Here is a 20,564-nt window from a genome sequence, read left to right as displayed (position 1 = left end):
TGAATGTAGTTCGCCACCCTACTGGGGCTTCTGCTGAAACTCTCTGTGTATCCTCCTATTTCTCCCCTCACTCGACATCACCTTCCCCTGTAAAGCTCTGTCTTGCTGTCATTTTCCTTCTGAATAAGATGCTCGTCAGAGTTCAAAATTATTACTATGAGTATTACCATAGCCCCTAGGAGCCCCAGTCATGGACCGGGACCCCAGTGTGCTAGGGGCTGTACAAACAACACAAAAAGATGGTCCGTGCCCCACAGAGCTAACAATCTACAGCAGTTGAGGGGGCCTGACCCCACTGCCACTGCAGTCAATGCAAAGCTCTCACTGACCTGAATTTGAAGAGGACGGGGTCCTAATAGTCCAGGGCCTCCCGAGTGGTGCAATCACCCTCTCTCCATAAGGTTTGCACATTCTCTTTCTGTAACACTGGTAGAATCTAATGGCCCAGGAAATCAGAGTCTGGGATCTGAATTCTTTCCTCTATTACACCACTGTAAGTGCTGGGTAGCTTCATCAAAAGCTTCCCTGCACTACGTCTGCAGTGTGTCAGGATGGACCATCCAACGCTGGGTGGTTTCTGACAGGGATCCTTCAAATTTAGATGATTGGCATCCCTGATGTATATTCGAATTAGAATGAAAATGTAGCCAAAATGAGGCTTTTAGCTTCTGACTGTAAAGATAAACATTGGACTGTAAGTTGATGCCGTGCTTTCTGCAGCCAGCGAGACTGAAATAAAATCAAAGGCTCAGATCCTCCAAGGTGCTTAGGTCTGTAGTGTAAACTTGGTCTATGTCGGTATAACTACGTTGCTGAGGGGTGTGAAAAATCCACCCCCCTGAATGATGTAGTTATACTGACCTAACCCTATGAGTAGACAGTGCTATGGCGATGGGAGGACTTCTCCTGACACCATAGCTACTGCCTCTCGGGGAAGTGGATTAATTACGCCGACACTCTCTCAACGGCGTAGTAGTGTCTTCACTAAGCACTATAGCTGTAGCGCTATATGTGAAGACAAGCCCTTAGGAACTTACCTCCCATTGATTTCAGGATCCAGGCAAGAGAGGTGTGAATTGCTCCATTCCTTTGGCCCTCAGTGTAAGAATTTCCTCTTCTCTCCACTTTGGACCCTAGCACATTGGAGGGAAACTAATGCGTTCAGTTGGTCAGCCAGCCTTCTGCTGTCTGTCCTTGCCTTCAACCTCCATAGTCCATCCCTCCCTAGGGACACACCATATAGTATAGAGGAGTTGTGTAGTGTCACTTTAAATAGTTTGGGAGCAGCTTAGTGGGCCTTCTTATCTTCTGTTGCAGAGGCCGTCAGAACCTACCAGAGCAGCAGTATATATATGCAGCTAAGCCTTGTCTTTTTGTATATAGTTAGTAAACATAGAATCATGGGACTGGAAGGGACCTCAAGAGGTCATGTAGTCCAATCTCCTGCACTCATGGCAGGACTAAGTATTATCTAGACCAGGGGTCGGCAACCTTTCAGAAGTGGTGTGCCGAGTCTCCATTTATTCACTCTAGTTTAATGTTTTGCATGCCAGTAATACATTTTAACCTTTTTAGAAGGTCTCTTTCTATAAGTCTATATATAACTAAACTATTGTTGTATGTAAAGTAAATAAGGTTTCAAAATGTTTAAGAAGCTTAATTTAAAATTAAATTAAAATGCAGAGCCCCCCGGACTGGTGGCCAGGACCCGGGCAGTGTGAGTGCCACTAAAAATCAGCTTGTGTGCCGCCTTCGGCACGCGTGCCATAGGTTGCCTACCCCGATCTAGACCATCCCTGACAGGTGTTTGTCCAACCTGCTCTTAAAAATCCCCAATGATGGAGATTCCATAACCTCCCTTGTCAATTTATTCTAGTACTTAACCACTCTGACTGTTAGGAAGTTTTTCCTAATGTCCAACCTAAATCTCCCTTGCTGCAATTTAAGCCCAATGCTTCTTTGTCCTATCCTCAGTGGTTAAGAAGAGCAATTTTTCTCCCTCCTCCTTATAACAACCTTTTATGTACTTGAAAACTGTTATCATGTCCCTTCTCAGTCTTTTTTCTGGACTAAACAAACCCAGTTTTTTTCAATCTTCCCTCATAGGTCATGTTTTCTAGACCTTTAATAATTTTTGTTGCTCTTCTCTGGACTTTCTCCAAGTTGTTCACATCTTTTCTGAAATGTGGCACCCAGAACCGGACACAATACTCCAGTTGAGGCCTAATCAGTGCTGAGTAAAGCGGAAGAATTACTTCCTGCGTCTTGCTTACAACACTCCTGCTAATACATCCCAGAATGATGTTGGCTATTTTTGCAACAGTGTTACACTGTTGACTCATATTTAGCTTGTGGTCCACTATGAAGCCCAGATTCCTTTCTGCAGTACTCCTACCTAGGCAGTCATTTCCCATTTTGTACGTGTGCAAATGATTGTTCCTTCCTAAGTGGAGTACTTTGCATTTGTCCTTATTGGATTTCATTCTATTTACTTCAGACCAGTTCTCCAGTTTGTCCAGATCATTTTGAATTATATAATCCTATCCTCCAAAGCACTTGCAACCCCTCCCAACTGGGTATTGTCTGCAAACTTTATAAGTGTATGCCAATATCTAAATCATTGATGAAGATATTGAACAGAACTGATTCCTGCTGGACCCCACTCATTATGTCCTTCCAGCATGATTGTGAACCATAACATGGTTATTTGGAACCCAGTTGTCCATGTTGTAAGAGCAAGGACACAACACACCCTTAACCCAATGCCTCTCCTTTACCCTAGGAAAGCCTCCAACATGCTCCCTAAACCTGATCTCCCAGAACCAGCCCTCCAACCTCACACCTTCAGGATGAGCCTGCCCCTTATTTATCCCTACATCCCTGGCGACCTTCCTTGGAGGGCCCTTTGGAGCCTATCTTGGCTGCCTAACTTGCTTCAGAGCAACATGATGTGAGGCTTCCACCTCCCTGGGGTTGGCACCCTCTGCAGCATTCTGAGTCCTTTGGAGGCTGGGGAGTAAGGGACCAGGGCTGGCCTTCTAATCTGTACCTCTCATGTGGCAAGGGAGTGCACTAGCCACAGCCCACTGGGCCTGCCCTTAGTCTTTTGATTATTGAAATAATTGAGACGTTGATCCTTCAGAATGGAATGAGGACAGGCTGAGGGGGTGGCTCACCACAGGGAGGTGGTGGAAGAGATGGATGAGTTTTGTAGAACTCTTTGCCAAGCAGCAGCGTTTTGCTGTTGTTCGTGATTTGTGTTGTGGTGGTGCCAAGGCACCTCGCTCACAGACCAGCAGCCTGTTGTGCTAGGTGTTGTACAAACACAGAACCGAAGGATGGGCCTTGCCCAAAAGAGCTTCCCTTAGCGGGATTTCTGAATAACTCTCTCGTGTCTGATAGCTGGTAGCAAGAGACAGCGGCAAGGCCAAGCAGAGTGAAAACCAACTGTTGGATCTCTGCAGCTCACGGGCTGGGAATGCCCATGCTGCGGTTTAGGGCGGGAGCAGGAAAGTGGCCCAGTGAAATTCCACTGAAAAGATTCCCTGCCAAGAGCCTGCAGCCTGAGGAGAGTGTGTGTGGAGGTGGGGGGAAGTGTGTGGAGATGGGGCTGGGCGTAGGGAGGGGGGGAGTGTGTGTGAAAGGGGGAAGGGGAAGTGTGGGGGATGGGGCTGGGTGTGGGGAGGGTGGAGTGTGTGGGGAAGGGGGGAGGGGAAATGTGGGGTGATGGGGCTGGGTGTGGGGAGGCGGGAGTGTGTGGGGAAGCAGGGGGGGAGATGGGGCTGGGTGTGCGGAGAAGGGTGGGGGAACCTCACTAACCCCCCTGCAAGCTGGGTGACTATGGCTCCCCCACTGAAACCCCCCAGATTTGGGGGGGGGGTAAGGATCCCTTCCCCACACTTGGGAGGGGTGAGGGCCCCAATGAGCTCTTGGGCGACTCCTACAGGTAGAGGATAAGCATGAACCCCATTCATGGGGGTGGGAGGGGCTGCAAGGAGCCGAGTGGCTCCTCCCCCCACCCAAGAGGATGGGGTGGGCTTCGCGCGCGAGGCTTTCTGGTCCCTGCTGCGGCCCGTAGGCGACCTCTGCCCCGGAAGGAGAGAGGGAGGCGCTCAGCTCAGCTGGGACATTTAAACGGCACGGAGCGGCGCGGCGTGGCCCGGCCGGTGAGTGACGGGGCCGGCGGGACCCCAGGGCCCAGCCACCGCCCCTGTGGGAGCTCCCCCGCTGCTGCTGGCCCCGGGCCGCTGAAGCTCTGGCGTTGCGCGGGGCGCTCTGGGCTCCAGGCCCCGGCGTCTAGCTCCGAGCGGGGCCGCCTCTTCCCTGCTGCTCCGAGCTGGGGCTGGGACGGTCCCGCTCGCTGGCTCGGCCCCTGTCTGGTCTCCTCGCCCCAGCCCCAGCCCCGCTGCCGCGGCGGGGCTGAGACCATTTGGTAGCCGGGGAACGTGTCTCTCGCCACCCCCTCACCCCAGTAACCCCTGGCCAAGGCGGAGCTCTTCAGCACCCCTTTAGTGGCTTTGAACTGTCACGCGATCTGTCCCCCGGCTGGCACGGTGCAGTGTGCGCGTGCTGTCCCCAAACGTGGGATTCTCACAGACTCGGACTGTTCCACTCCTTGGCCTGCGACGCGTGTTGCTCCAACATGCTCTCATGGGTGGATATCGTTTGTCATTGTTAGCATGGGCAAATGCAATGAGTTACCTGTTGCCGAGATGAAATTTGATCAAGAGACTCTCTTGCTGGGTTCCCTTTAACTCACTGCTACTTGAAGTATTATTAGTTTTTTCTATTGCCTTCCAACTTGGGAACTCCAAGCACTTTCCACTCAATACTGCCCCACATAAGGTGGTAGTATCCCTACTTTACTGTCAAGACATAGAAGTTAAGGGATTGGTCCACAGCCACTTAGCCCAGTCATGAAATATGGAGATGAAGTTAAAGAGCTTTAATTTTTATGCCCAGTATTTTGTTGTAATTAGTGTGTTGCATTGCTGAAAATATGCAACGCACATTTTTAACCCTTTACTGATGCTATTGTAAGAATCTTGTATTCATAACTTGGTGCAATAATGTTGGAGGCCAGTAGTGGTACACCCCCCATTATTTTAAAATAACCTTTGCAACTTTAATTTTGAATTAAGTTTGGAACTTCCTTCCCTGGCTCCTGGGAGAAGTGGAGGAAGCTTCACACCTGCCTTCTGCAAAAGGTTTCTTTTTTCCCCTCTCCCTCCTGGCTGCTGGAACTGGGGATGCTTTTGACCCCTCTTGCCCACCTCTAACTGCATCTCAAGCAGGGGAGTTCTGAGTCTCTGCTGCTACTCATAGGCAAGGACAGGAGAAAACTGCACCGATGAGGAATTGTAACATCTTAAGGAACTTGTAAGATTTTCCACTAATTCTTGCAGTGTAGACCAGTGCTGGAGGTGAAGCGGGGTTTGGGGTGGAGGCTGACAGCTCGTGACCCCCCCATGTAATAACCTCGTGACCCCCTGACCCCCAGTTTAAGAACCACTGGTGTAGACCTACCTTTTTGAGGGTTTTTATAATTCTGGTGGTAAGATAATCTTGCAGTCAAATAGAAAAGCCTACCTATGCCAGGGTAAATGGAAAATTTTAGGAAGAGATGCAAAACCGCACAGGGAATTTTTCCAGTTTATGCGGGGATTTATTTTCACTTTGTATTGCATTGTGAAGACTATTCACAATTTCTTAATTAAACCAAGTTGCAATGTGTACTGTTACTCTGAAAGGGCATAAGTAAGCACACTATGGAGAAACCTAGTTCCACAAACCTTAGTCTCTGTTGGGCACCCTGTGCCTAAGCAGTACTGTATGTGCTAGCAGCTTGCAGAAAGAAGAAAAAGCCAACATGCCTATCCTCATTGTAACTACTACGGGGGGGGGGGGGGGGGGAGAGGATGGGCAACTGAGAGGAAAAATTACAGTATGGAGGGGAGAGAGGGAACCCTTTTTTTTTTTTTTTTCCAGTTGAAGCTTTGTGCCAAGAAAGTCCTGCTCTGGGGAACACATATGCAGATCCCTATACTGTGGAAAGAGGTGTGGGAAAAAAATTCATAAAGACAGTGTTCATGACTTCATCTGTTTGTTTGTTTTTTAGACTCCAGTATTTGCCAATTTTAGCATCTGAGTGGTCCCAGCTAGGCTGTCAAATTCACACCTCAGCAAATGAATAGTTCAGGTGAGGTGACATGTTTGTGGCTGCTATAGTTGGATTTGGAACAGTTAAATACCATGTCAAGTTGTGAGAAATTTGGAGCGAGAGAAAATTTTTTTTTAAAGCTTTTTCTGGAACTCTGCAGAATGCAGCAAACACTGTGGAGATGTTCCAGTGTTGGGCTCCATTATATCATTTATGGCTTCGAACTTTGCCTTTGGGCATTATACCAATTAATGATTTTACCATGTCTCTGCCTATAGCTTTGTTGAGTAATAGCTTGGTGAAACATGCTCAACTCTATTTCACTTCTGCTGCTATGAAGCTAGACTAGCTGAAATGAGAGTGAAAGGTACTAGATCCTTATACACTTCACCCTGCTGCCCTCAAAGTGGAGGTAGTAATGCCTTCTAGAGAAATTAGTCACGGTGAAAACAACAAGTTTATCTACCTTGTACACCAAAAATTGATGAGCCTTTGCAAGATGTTCAGTTATACTAGTGAGTTCACTATATGCCTACTGTACTGAAAGTAATTTATATATGGAAAGAGAAACTGGAGTGGACAGTCTTAGAATCTGAAGCAAAGCCCTCATGTAGTGTGGCTTCAAAGACCTACCTGTTGTCAGTCACAGTAGAAAATAAGAAACTATTTTTTGCTTACAGGAAACAAAGTGACAAGAGATATGTCCTTGTTGTTGAAACATCTAAACAATTCAGTAAGGATGCAGTTATTTTTGGAGAGACTGACATGGACATGATCAAATTTTACTTCTGATACATCTAATTTGATACATCTAATACGTCCATCGGTTGCTGCCCTAATTTGCCAAGATTTGTCAAAGGCAAGGAAGAGAGGATTAAAGGAATCATTCAGAATTGGAATGTAATCATTTGGCCCAAGCCTCTATTTTGGATGGATTATAGCCAGATATGGTCTGCAGACCATAGTTTGATCACTCCTGGATTACTGATGGTAATTTTAATATAGTGTAGCTTCTGATATGGTAATACTACAGTAAAATCTGAACTATTCATCACCTTGGAATTTTTTAAAGATCAAGAAATCCTCGTTCAATAAACTTTTTCACATCTTTGCTAATGTAATCAATTCTTTGATCCTTTGTTTTGAGACAATAACCCTTCCGCCCCCCTCCCCCCCCCCCGTGTTTATTTACAACACGTTAAAGTCTGGGCATATTACTGGAACATGGATCAGCTGGGATATGTGAAAGGTGCTTCTACCCAACTTACCAAAGATGGATTAAGCAAGCCTGCTCTGCCCCAGAAGAATGCTTATGCCAGGCTTGTGCAAAAGCACCACAGCGGTCGATTCCGATCTTATTTAAATCACATTGCACAGAAGATACAGCTAGAAGAGAGCAGCCTCAACGACTCCAATTCTGATGTAGAACCCTCTGTGAAGAGAGGCATGATGAGAGATGCTCTGGCAAGAAATGGCTTGACTGCACATAGCTATTCACCAATCAAAACATCTCAGTTGGAACAGCCTGCACTTGTAGGATTTGAGAAACTGAATGAAGATAAAAGCCAAGTCTTTGCTAACAGACGGCCTCATGAAAGAGATCCCAGCATTGGTCGAGAAGGAAACCTTCAAGTAGAGGAAGATTATTATGTAAAACAGCATGGACCTGCAACTGACTTGTTAAAAGTGAGTGATGCCTTGGGTGGGAGGGTAACACAAGGCACTTCTCTGCAGAAATCTTCTGGGTCTGAAGAAAAGGACGAAGAGGAAGTGTGGAAGAACAAACATAAGAAAAGGAACAAGTGTCCTGCCAACCTGGACAGAGCAGATGAATACTTGACTGATGAGCAGTTTAGTATGGATTTGCCTGCAGCAAATGCCAGGAAAACCAGTCACTTGTCTTCTGGTCAAATTCAAGGTGAGCTGTTCACTGGTTTAAGCTGCTAACAAGCTGTGTGAATGGTGCATTGATTAATGTAAAATTTTAGGGGCATTGAAAATGACATATTTGTTAATGTCACATGAGTTACAATTAATGAGCCTGTCTTGCTCCCCTGGAAGTTATTTGTAGTTTTGACATTGACAACAAAGGGAGAAGGATTGTGCCCAGCAGTAGTACAGTGGCTGCATCTCTTAAACTATTGCGAATTGAAAATAGCGCAGGAAAAAATCTGCCTCTGTATTAGGTTTAACAAAAGTCTCTTGATCACTAGCTCAATGTCAGGCATTTTTGGTTTAACCTCTTGGTGTAGATGGGTTGGATTTTTTTCTAGTGCATAGTATTTATGGTGAAACATTTGGATCGCCTGTGCTAAGGGGCAGTCTACTGCAGGTGATGATAAATGTCACTACATTAAGTTTACTGTAATAAACAGAGAAGAGATATCAACTTTACAGTCTGGTAAGTGGGAGTAATGCTTATCACAGCTCACAGAGTAAGAATCTAATAAATATTTAACATTTGCCAAACTACACCCCATCACTGAACCAGGGTACATAATATCTGTTTACACTGATTCCCGTAGTTGAGAGGCTGGGCCCACAGATCTGGTGCCTGGGATGGTTATCTTTCATGAGATTTGCAAAGATGATTCATATGATTGTGCAAACTTTGCTTAACAGGTCCAGTTCTCTAACAAATACTTACAATTAAGTGTACCATTGGTTGTATGAAATATTTTGACATGAGTTACAGAAAACACTTTTGTATTTATTGCATCAGTCTATTCTAACAGGTTTCAGAGTAGCAGCCATGTTAGTCTGTCTCCGCAAAAAGAACAGGAGTACTTGTGGCACCTTAGAGACTAACACATTTATTTGAGCATAAGGTTTCGTGGGCTACAGCCCACTTTTTCAGATGCATAGAATGGAACATATAGTAAGGAGATATATATATATATACACATACGGAACATGAAAAGGTGGAAGTAGCCATACGAACTCTTAAGAGGCTAATTAATTAAGATGAGCTATTATCAGCAGGAGAAAAAAAAACTTTTGTAGTGATAATCAAGCTGGCCCATTTTAGACAGTTGACATCTTAATTAATTAGCCTCTTACTGTTGGTATGGCTACTTCCACTTTTTCATGGTCTCTGTATATGTGTGTGTGTGTGTGTATATAATCTTCTTACTATATGTTCCATTCTATGCATCTGATGAAGTGGGCTGTAGCCCACGAAAGCTTATGCTCAAATAAATTTGTTAGCCTCTAAGGTGCCACAAGTACTTCTATTCTAACAGCGCAATTTTCTATTGTATTCTACTTTTCAGTGAACTGGCAGCTTTTGAAAAAACTTGGATATTTACTTCAGGAGCTTCGTGTTGTTAGTTGTATAGAGCATTTCACCCTAGCAGAGGTAGCAGTTCTGCCATGCTGAAAAATACCTAATAATTCCTCAGTATGAGATGTTCTCTATGGGGGGCGTTCCCAGACACACTGCTTTTTGGCTTCAAAACTAAGATTTATAAAAACAACTTCTTATAAAAATGTGCACCCTAGTCACAACCATTCTTGCTCTCTTGCAAAGCAAACAGGCCATTGAGGGACCTCTGTCTTTGAGTGAAATGGGAAGAGTTCCTTGAATACATTCGCCTCTGTTCCACATAGGCTGACCAGATAGCAAGTGTGAAAAATTGGGATGGGGGTGGGGGGTAATAGGAGCCAATATAAGAAAAAGCCCCAAATATCAGGACTGTCCCTATAAAATCGGGACATCTGGTCACCTAGTCCCCCACATCGTAGTGTTTATACAGTTACCTGACTTCTACTTCACTCTGACCGAGGCCCATGCTAAAAAGACACAACCTCTTTCTAGAACAGGTCTCTCCCACCTAGCTAAGTTTAAGCATGTTCTGATGGGAGAGCTATGTCAGATACCTTCCTGTATAAGCAAAGTTTCAACAGGCATCTGCCCCCAGTATTCCCCATCACACCCAAAGACAGACCTAGCCTCCTTGAGGCTCTGTTAGAGCAACAGGATTGTCTCTTGGGCTGAGATAAGCAAAAGGATTTGTTTTCCAGTTTGTCACTGAGTCATGGTACAACATGCTTTGTTGAGATTTTATACAGGAATCTGCCCCATAATGTACAACAATAACAAATGGTTGTCATAGTTTTACTGTTTTCCTCTTTGCAAAGGAGCACTATCATAACAAAAAAGCAACAAAAGGGAAGTTTTTAAAATAATATCTTGGGGCTTGTCTACATGGTGTATTCCATGTAGGGGGAGAGGGATAGCTCAGTGGTTTGAGCATTGGCCTGCTTTAAACCCAGGGTTGTGAGTTCAATCCTTGAGGGGGCCATTTAGGGAACTGGGATAAAAATCTGTCTGGGGACTGGTCCTGCTTTGAGCAGGGGGTTGGACTAGATGACCTCCTGAGGTCCCTTCCAACCCTGATATTCTATGATTCTATGATTGCACTAGAGGGGTGTAAATTCTAATGCACACTAGCATACTGTGCACTAACTGGCCTGTGGGGATCCTGCTGGTATACACTAGAAGTTCCCTAGTGTGTGTTAATGTCCTCCTGTTTCAAACAGTACTACAATAATGTGCACCAACAGGGTCCATGCGGGCCGGTTAGAGTGCCCCAGGCTAAACCTGACACCCCTCTAGTGTGGATTAACCTATTACGTAGATAAGCCCTTAAACTTTGTTCTTTCCATGTCAATAAATTTACTTTTCAAGTTATGTAGTTTGTCACAGATTACTGCACTTGCATAATGAAACTACATTGGTCTGTGAATCCTCAGTTTCCTTTTGTTAAGTATCAGAGGGGTAGCCGTGTTAGTCTGTATCGACAAAAACAACGAGGAGTCCGGTGGCACTTTAAAGACTAACAGATTTATTTGGGCATAAGCTTTCATGGGTAAAAAACCCACTTCTTCAGATGCATGGAGTGAAAATTACAGGTGCAGGCATAAATCTACTGACACATGAAGAGAAGGGAGTTACCTCACAAGTGGAGAATCAGTGTTGACAGAGCCAATTCAATCAGGGTGGATGTTGTCCACTCCCAATAATTGATGAGGAAGTGTCAATACCAAGAGAGGGAAAATTGCTTTTGTAGTGAGCCAGCCACTTTTCCTTTTGTTGTTTTTTATGAACTAGTGTATCTGGGATTCTGAGGCTGCAGGAGAATATAATCTCACCCCAACCCCCTTTCCCTCCAACCAAACCCCGTTTTACATGGAGACTAAAGAAGTCTATAGATATTTGCGGTAAGTCTTGTTAAGTCTTTAGGTGGTTTAAAAGAAACTCCTCACTGGAGCATCAAGGGGTTTAAGTACTTGATGATTTCCCTTTAGTTTTTTATTCATGGTAGTTGCAAGAAACAGATTTATTGCAAGTATAGCCATTAACACTGTGTAGGCCAAATTTTCAACATTGGGTAATTAGTCTTTTAAATCCATGTTTAGTCACCTAAGCAGAAGAGGTATGATTTTCAAAAATGGTGAGCTCCTGCGGACTTCAGTAGGAGCTGGGCAGTTGTGCGAAACCACCGAAAATCAGTTCTTTATTTAGGAGCCTAAATGCAAGCACCCAGGTTAGAAAATTTAGTCCATAACGTTAGTAGACCTCTCACATAATATGTGACTTCCCCAACTGGAAGAGGTTATTGTTGAGCAAATAACTTCCCAATGATTGTGGTGTAATCTTGTGGAAGGCTGATGTCACAAGAAGGGTGCCTAGGTGACTCCAGGCATGGCAGTGCACCAACCAATCCTGAGTGACATGGAAATGGATTCTTGCAAAAAGATATACACCTCTACCCCAATATAACGCTGTCCTCGGGAGCCAAAAAATCTTACCGCGTTATAGGTGGAACCGCGTTATATCGAACTTGCTTTGATCCGCCGGAGTGCGCAGCCCCGCCCCCCCAGAGCGCTGCTTTACCACGTTATATCCGAATTCGTGTTATATCGGGGTAGAAGTGTACATCATGGGAAACCACCTTTCCAGTGCTGCAGCGGCTGTATATTTTAACACTCTTGTTTAAGCGAAATGAAGAATATGCAACATGCAGACTTTTTTGTTTACCAGAATTCACAGCTACCCGACCATGGTATCCGATTAACTTTCCCTCACTTCAAAGGTCATCTTTTCCTAATGTTCTTGATGGTGGGCCCATCAGTTTGGGAGGCCAGATGTCTGGTTTGATCTCTGTTTAAATCTGGGCTTCTGAAACTGTGGTCCATGGAGGTACTTCTATGATGAAGCATATGGTAAAGCAGTGATGTTGCTTCACAAATATTAACTCAGTTCGGGATGCTTTAGTTTTTCCAGAGGTGCTTATACAAACTGATTTTAAAATTAAGTGTCGTTCTCCAACTTATGTGGCTACTTCATATCCTCTTTTGTTGGTCGTTTCTTCAGCACAAATTCAGCCAGGATCAAATTTGCAGCTGACCCTAAAATTGAAGGAGCTGTAAACATGCGGGAGGCCAGATGAAACTTCAGCATGAACTTTTAAACTAAGAAGATCGGATTTTTATTTTAAATTGGATTTTTTTTAGAATGTAAGAACATAAGAATGGCCATACTGGGTCAGACCAATGGTCCGGCTAGCCCAGTGTCCTGTCTTCTCACAGTGGCCAATGCCAGATGCTTCAAAGGGAATGAATGGAACAGGGCAGTCATCAAATGATTCATTCCCTGTCGTCCACTCCCAGCTTTTCACAGTCAGAGGCTTAGGACACCCACAGCATAGGTTTGCATCCCTGACCATTTTGGCTAATAGCCGTTGATGGCCCTATCCTCCATGAATTTATCTAATTATTTTTCGAACCCAGTTATAGTTTTGGCCTTCACAACATGCTCTGCCAACAAGTTCTACAGGTTGACTATGTGTTGTGTGAAGAAGTACTTCCTTTGGTTTGTTTTAAACCCGCCACCTATTCATTTAATTGTGTAACCCCTGATTCTTGTGTTATGTAAAGGAATAAATAACACTTTCTCCACATATTCACTTTCTCCACACCATTCATGATTTTATAGTTCTCCATCATATCCCCCCCTCAGTCATCTCTTTTCCAAGATGAATAGTCCTGGTCTTTTAATCTCTCCTCATATGGAAGCTGTTCCATACCCTTAATCATTTTTGTTGAGGTACCTTCTCTGTACCTTTCCCATTTCTCATATATTTGTTTTGAGATGAGGTGACCAGAGCTGCACGCACTATTCAAGGTGTGGACATACTGTAGGTGTATATAGAGGCATTCTAACATTTACTATCTTATTATCTATCCCTTTCATAATGGTTCCTAACATTCTGTTAGCTTGTTTGACTACTGCTGCATGTTGAGTGGATGTTTTCAGAGAACTATAAGATCTCTTCCTTGAGTGGTAACAGCTAATAGCCATCAATTTGTATGTATAGTTGTGCATTACTTTGCATTTATCAACAATGAATTTCATCTGCCATTTTGTTGCACAGTTACCTAGTTTTGTGAGATTGCTTTGTAACTCTTTGCAGTCAACTTTGGACATAACTATCTTGAGTAATTTTGTATCATCTGCAAACTTTGCCACCTCATTATTTACCCATTTGTCCAGATCATTTATGAATATGTTGAGCAGCATTGCTCCCAATACAGATCTCTGGGGAACCCCCGTTGTTTACCTCTCTCCATTCTGAAAACTTTATTCCTACCCTTTTCCTCCTGTCTTTTAACCAGTTACTGACCCTCCCTCTTATCCCTTATCCCATGACTGCTTAGTTTGCTTAAGAATCTTTGGTGAAAGACCTTGTCGGAAGCTTTCTGAAAGTCCAAGTACACTGTATCCACTGGATCCCCCTTGTCCACATGTTTGTTGATCCCCTCAAAGAATTCTAATAGACTTTTGAGACATAATTTCCCTTTACTATATATCTGATAATTCTGTTCTTTACTATGGTTTCAGCCAATTTGCCTGGTACTGAAGTTAGGATTGCCAGGATTGCCTCTGGGGCCTTTAAAAAAAAATAGGCATCACATTTGCTATCCTCCAGTCATCTGATACAGAAGCTGATTTAAATGATGGGTTACACACCACAGTTAGTAGTTCTGCAATTTCATACTTGAGTTCCTTCAGAACTTTTGGGTGATACCATCTGGTCCTGGTGACTTAGTACTGCTTAATGTATCAGTTTGTTCCAAAACCTCCTCTATCGACACCAATCAGAGGCGTAATCTAAAAAGAATGGCTCACGGGTGGGAATCCCCCTCACATCCTCTTCAGTGAAGACCAATGCAAAGAATTCATTTAGCTTCTCCACAATGGCCTTGTCTTCCTTGAGTGCTCCTTTAGCACCTCAGTTGTCCAGTGACCCCACTGATTGGCAGGCTTCCTGCTTCTGGAGTACTTACAAACATTTTTTGCTGTTAGTTTTTGTGTCTTTTGCTAGTTGCTCTTCATACTCTTTTTTGGTTTGCCTAATTATAGTTTTACCCTAGACTTCACAGAGATTAGACTCCTTTCTATTTTAATGTAAATTATATACAGGTTTATTTTTTTTAGAAGTAAACCTATTTAAAATGGTCAACCTGTGTTAAGCCATAAATTTATTATCTGTTAAAATCATCTAAATTAAATACAAAATATAATACGAAGCAGTACATGTTTGCGGCCACACTTTAAAGAAACTTCCACCTGTTTAGTGGTTTGTTGCTGGCAAAGCACCTGGACCGAGAGTTTGTTGAGGTGATACCCAAGTTTTTGTCAGCAGTAGCCTCTTCTATAGGTGCAGAGAGAATATTTTCTTCATTTCAGTTTATTCAACTAGTCTAGTTCAGTGACTAGTTTGTTCAGAGTTAAGAAACGCAACTGGGCATTGAAAAAAGCAGGAAACTTGTTTTCCTCTTTTAATCTATATATAAAAACTAAGTGTGGGAGGATGAGATCTACCAGTTCTAAAGTCCTGAAGGACATGGTGAACAGAAACAATACTTTGGGTTTACTAACTTCTTTGTGTAATCAATCAGTTTTAAACACAAAACATATTTTGATAAAAAAAATTTCTTACATATCCAAGCACATTTGAAGTAGTTTCATTTAACAGAAAAAAATTAAATTAAGTTTTTGTGCATTTTAAAATGAATTTTAATTTCCATCCAAATAGAGCTTGACACAAATCACAAGTAAAAAATGAATCATCATCTGATGCTGCACAATGCCTTTACAGATCTACACTCTACCTCCCTCTTCCATGCTAGCCTGGAGGTTTAAAAGATGCCTTGAGTGAGAGAGAGATTGAAGGATGGTTGGAGGCTGGTATGCCCTTGGTGCTAGGAGGCTGAAACATAGTGGATTGCACGTTTTCTCTAACAGCTAATGATTTAAAATGGATTCCATTGTTGCAGGGTTGGGAACAGAATCTCACAGCATGGTTCTGTAGAGGCGATGTCGTGAAGGAGAACAAACCATACTTTGGCAAGTAACCTCCTGGGGCTTGTCTTCACTGAAAAATTTGATTGCGTTTAAAAGTGACTGTGAGGAGTTGAGCTAATTGGGACAATGCTGACCATGGTGTTGAATTCCTGAGTCTTGGGTAACCGTAATGGACAAGTGTGGACACGGACAAGCCACAGTCAGTGTCATGTCAGCTCACTTGACGACTCAATCCTGTTTAAACAGAAAAAGATTTCCTAGTCCAGACAAACCCATTGTGTGAGTTCCCCAGCAGATCTATTGTCTATCTGTGTCCCTTGACATTTATTTGCCCAGCCTGTGAAATTTACTGGTATTGTTTAACACCTTTATTTTCAGAAGGCAGTAGATCTAGATCAGTGTTTCCCAAACTTGGGACGCCGCTTGTGTAGCGAAAGCCCTTGGTGGGCCGGGCCGGTTTGTTTACCTGCCGCATCTGCAGGTCTGGCCGATCGCAGCTCCCACTGGCCGCGGTTCGCCGCTCCAGGCCAATGGGGGCTGCGGGAAGTGGCGCGGGCTGAGGGACGTACTGGCCGCTGCTTCCAGCAGCTCCCATTGGCCTGGAGCGGCGAACTGCGGCCAGTGGGAGCCGCAATTGGCCGGACCTGCGGACGCAGCAGGTAAACAAACCGGCCCGGCCCACCAGGAGCTTTCCCTACACAAGCGGCGTCCCAAGTTTGGGAAACACTGATCTAGATGAAGGTGCTATTTCAGTAGAAGCTTTTGGATGATGTCTCTACGTTTTCCAGACGGAACACAATTTTGGGGCTATTTATTGTGGAGTTAGAAGGTGCAGGATGGGTGGTAGCCTTGGAACACCTCAGGCAGACAGCTTTCCTGGATGAGTAATAGAGGCAGACAGTCAAGTAATGCACATCCTGATGAGGTGGGAAATTTCAGTTTTTTGCCTCTATTTCCATATACTATCGTAGCTTTCATATTGCTTGTGTCCCTCATAAGGGAGCGCTGCTAAAGAAAGAGCCACAAATTCATATGAAGTCTGCTTTTCTGTCAGGGTGAACTTCTTTAAGATAACTTTAAAAAGCGTACTAGTTCTTATGTGGCGGATTTCAGCACTTCAGAAATGCTGTTATCTCCCTGTTATCTACCTGGCAACAGTAAATATGAGCATGTAACCTAGTGGAGGCTGCGGAGTCTTTTCAGTAGAATGGAGAATGCCAGTTGCTGTGGAAATCTTGTAAGTGCAAATAATCTTCTTCTCTAGATCCAATTTATTATTCTACAGATGACGTTAATCTCTGTAATAAGATATGGGAAAGGGGGGAAAGTGGATTTACACTATAGCCCTGTCTGAGGCACAGATGAGAAATAGGAAGCTCCTTTCTAATGATTAAGAAATGAAACATAAATTTCTATGCTTCTTTTGATAGGAGAAGGTTGCATTCCTGAGTCTTGTGCAATCGTAATGTTTTTGGCTAACATCTGCTGTAGTATCAGTGTTAATATCTAGGAAGGACATGCTCTTTTGGGGAGATTAGATCCTGCTCTTGCAGGGGTTATTGTGGTATGTGATTGAATAACTCTCTTCTGTTTCTGTTACCAGAGTCTCTCGTACTCTGTGGCACAATGGGACCAAATTCTGTGGCAGCAGCCCCTAAATTCCACAGTAATATTAATTTATTCTGTTGCCATGAAGTAGCTTTGTTGGCACTCCCGCTGCTCCCACACAAATACCCACAGCTATGGCTCATCGTTGAAAATACTCATTTATGTAAACTTGGGTCATTGTTCAGCCGTGATGATTTCTGAGTGTGTGTGCGTGTGTGTTTTTTCTCTAGGCTTCCAAGCGCCATTTCCCAAATTTTGGCTCCCATAATGTTGTCCAGGTGACCCAGATGAGAACCTCCTTCTTCCCATGAGTACTAAGGAAGAGAGGAAACTTAGAGCTGGCTTCAGTAGCTTAACTTCTGACTGCTACGCTGTTCTCCAGCCTGCCTAACTCACCATCACCAGCCTGCCTAACTCATCTGTCTCCCTTGTACCATTTCTGCAAGCTGGACTCCAGCTCTTGTTCCCCTGATCCCCTGCTGCCTGGCTCCATACACCAGTGCAGGGAGCATGCACTGTAATCTTGTTAACTCCTTCTGGGGAGCTCTTCAGAGACAGAAACAGTTGCAGGCAGGTCCGGGCAGCGGGATGGAAAACAAAATGTTGGATGCCTAGTTGTAGAAAAATAGTGAATTATGTGGCAGAAATGCTGCATTTCATGGCATCTTGGACAAATGCCATATTATGCAGCCGGAGAACCTCTGGGTCCTTATGAGATGCACTGGGCAGTTCATGCTGCTCAGAGCTATTGTTTCAGGCTCTCTGCAGATGCAGGCAGGCAACACTACATTCAGTTCACATTTGTGAGGAGTCCTCCCCTCTCCTTCCCCCCCCCCCCCATAACCCTAAGGACTAGAAACATATATATATATATTTTAATTGAAAGGGTAGATTCCGGAGCACAATTCTGCACCAAGTGGTTTAATTCAGCAGCCGTAGAATACATGGGGCCTGGCCTGTTACAAGCCTAACGTGAAATCCTGTCTCATCTCTCAAGCCATTCTAACCTTCCTGTGTGTTCCGTCTCCGACTTTTAACGATCCTCTCCTCTTCAGGGCGTCCTGTCTCTGTCTGCTATTCCCTCTGCTTACTTCCCTCAAACTGCTGAGAACCTGAGAAACCAAAGAGCGAACTTCCACAGTGTTTTATTTTTTAAATAGTATCCTTCATGAAGTTTTGCACAAGCTTTTTCACAGTGCGTCTGCCTTAAGCTAAAGAGAAGAAGGAAACTTGAGAAGATGAGTCAGAGGGAAAGAGGGGGAGTATAGGGTAGCAGAAGCAACAGTAACCCACATCTTTAGTCAGGAGTCCAAGCCTGAAGGAGTGGAGTCAGCAGGCGGAGTAGGTGGTTAGGAGGTCAGAGGCAGGGTGGAGCAAGTTCACAGAGAGTCCTACTCCACTCAGCTGGAGCATGGTAACTATTTTGATAAACTTTTAGCTTATTGCTACTAAATGAGTTTCATCACCAAACCTTAGTTCAGTATCTGGAATGGGATCTTTGGCGCTCTCAGATGCTCAGTCACTCGATAACACCAGCCAGTTTAGGATTTGAATTGCCATTTTTACTGTTCATGAATTACTCAAGCCTAAATCTTGCACAAGTTGTGGATGTGCAACAGTGCTCCTTATAAGTGAGTGGGATGTCGTGGGCTTATGTTAGGCTTTGGGGATGTCACTTAAGATGGTGACCTACAACATGAACTTTATTTTCTAAATCACATCCTATATGTAGAGAAAAATATAGCTCGGCACCTGAGTTTTCAGAGTGCCACTCTGAGCAAAGGGGAGATCGCTTTTACTGGTACTTCTGCACTGAACTCTAGGGATAGATGGGACAATAAATTTCAACACATGTCCTAGTCTAGGTCTGACTTGCAGAAATGGATCATTTATAGACAACGTATGCTCCCCAGAATGTGATGTACTGAACTGAGCATGGATCTGGGAGCAAGAATCTAGCTCTGCTACTGACTTCCTGTGTGGCCATGGGCAAGTCACTTACCTCCTTTTTGCTAGTCCCACCTATAAGATGGTGATTCTTCCTATCTCCCTGGCATGTTGAAAAAATGAGGAAAGGCCCTGTCCATGTTACAGCTAGTGAGTTTGTAATCAGTGATAGTGGCATGGTCTGCTCTAAGTGTGGCTTGTGGTCATACACCACATGGTTAAAACTCATTTAGGAACCAAGGCAGCAACAGAGTTTCGCCCCTGCAAGAGGTCTAAGTAAGTACATGGCTGCTTTCCTGAAGCCAACTGGTTCAGAACCCTTTTTAGCAATGTGAATGGGACTCCCCAGCCATATTTGTGCATCTTGTTTGCCCAGTCTTCCTGGACAAACCAGAGCACTGTCCCACGTGCATGCATAAGCATTGGAAGCATGTTCTTCTGGCACTTTCCTATTGCAGCAGAGTGGGATAGTGCTCCAGATTTTTCCCAGAATGCACTGCTACCCAGTTGCCTAACTGCGCTTGTAGGTATTATTGTACAAACATGGTGATGAGGGCAGGGAAGCTGCTGTGTAGACACAAGCTGAACTGCATCTCTTGTAACCAATGATGGTGACCGTGCCGCTGATGAGTTACGATATTATGATTAAAAGTTGTATGGACAGAGCCTTAGAGTTTAAGTATTATCTCCTCATCTTATTCACGTGAACTTTCCATTGATTTAGACAGTGTTCACATTTGTGCTGTGGCTGTGTCCTAGTAGCCCATCACAGTCGGTCAATAAGTGGAAATTGGCTGTCAGGGGAACTAGTTTTGGCAGATAAATTTTAGTCCCCACTCAGTTCAGTGCCTCTGCATAATGCTTAAGTATGGGCTGATTCAATGCATGTAGCTGAAGGTCTGCATTGTTCTTCTTCTTCAAATGGCTGTTAGCATATTTAAGCTTAAATTTAATTATCTTCCAGCAGGGTTTCCTCTTTTCTCTCTAAAACTCCAAAATATTGTCATGCAACATGCCTTTTCATAGGTTTCAGAGGGGTGTTAGTCTGTATCAGTAAAAACAACGAGGAGTCCTTGAGGCACCTTAGAGACTAACAAATTTATTTGGGCATAAGCTTTTGTGGGATATAACCCACTTCATCAGATGCATGGAGTGGAAAATACAGTAAGCAGGTATAAATATACAGCACGTGAAAAGATGGGAGTTGCCTTACCAAGTGGGGGGGGGGTCAGTGCTAACGAGGCCAATTCAATTAGGGTGGATGTGGCCCATTCCCAACAGTTGACAAGAAGGTGTGAATATCAACAGAGGGAAAATTATTTTTTGTCGTGACCCAATCACTCCCAGTCTTTATTCAGGCCTAATTTGATGGTGTCAAATTTGCAAATTAATTCCAGATCTGCAGTTTCTCATTAAAGTCTGTTTTTGAAGATTTTTGTTGTTGAAGAATGGCGACTTTTAAGTCTGTTATTGAGT

General features: G+C 44.0%; 1 protein-coding gene across 1 annotated transcript in view; it reads left to right on the top strand.

The window, feature by feature from the left end:
* The first annotated feature begins 4,084 nt into the window (after positions 1–4,084).
* DIS3L2 (DIS3 like 3'-5' exoribonuclease 2) overlaps positions 4,085–20,564 on the top strand; it is a 249,191-nt gene continuing 232,711 nt past the window's right edge. Inside the window, exons 1-2 of the mRNA XM_065410584.1 lie at positions 4,085–4,166; positions 6,841–8,078. Of these exons, the coding sequence (XP_065266656.1) occupies positions 7,385–8,078 (694 nt within the window). The 5' untranslated portion in view covers positions 4,085–4,166; positions 6,841–7,384. The remainder of the gene's footprint in view (positions 4,167–6,840; positions 8,079–20,564) is intronic.

Source organism: Emys orbicularis, chromosome 9 (genome assembly GCF_028017835.1).
Source record: "Emys orbicularis isolate rEmyOrb1 chromosome 9, rEmyOrb1.hap1, whole genome shotgun sequence".
In the NCBI taxonomy this organism is placed as follows: domain Eukaryota; kingdom Metazoa; phylum Chordata; order Testudines; family Emydidae; genus Emys; species Emys orbicularis.
The sequence above is the reverse complement of the archived record's forward strand: the minus strand, read 5'-3'. Positions and strand labels throughout refer to the sequence as shown.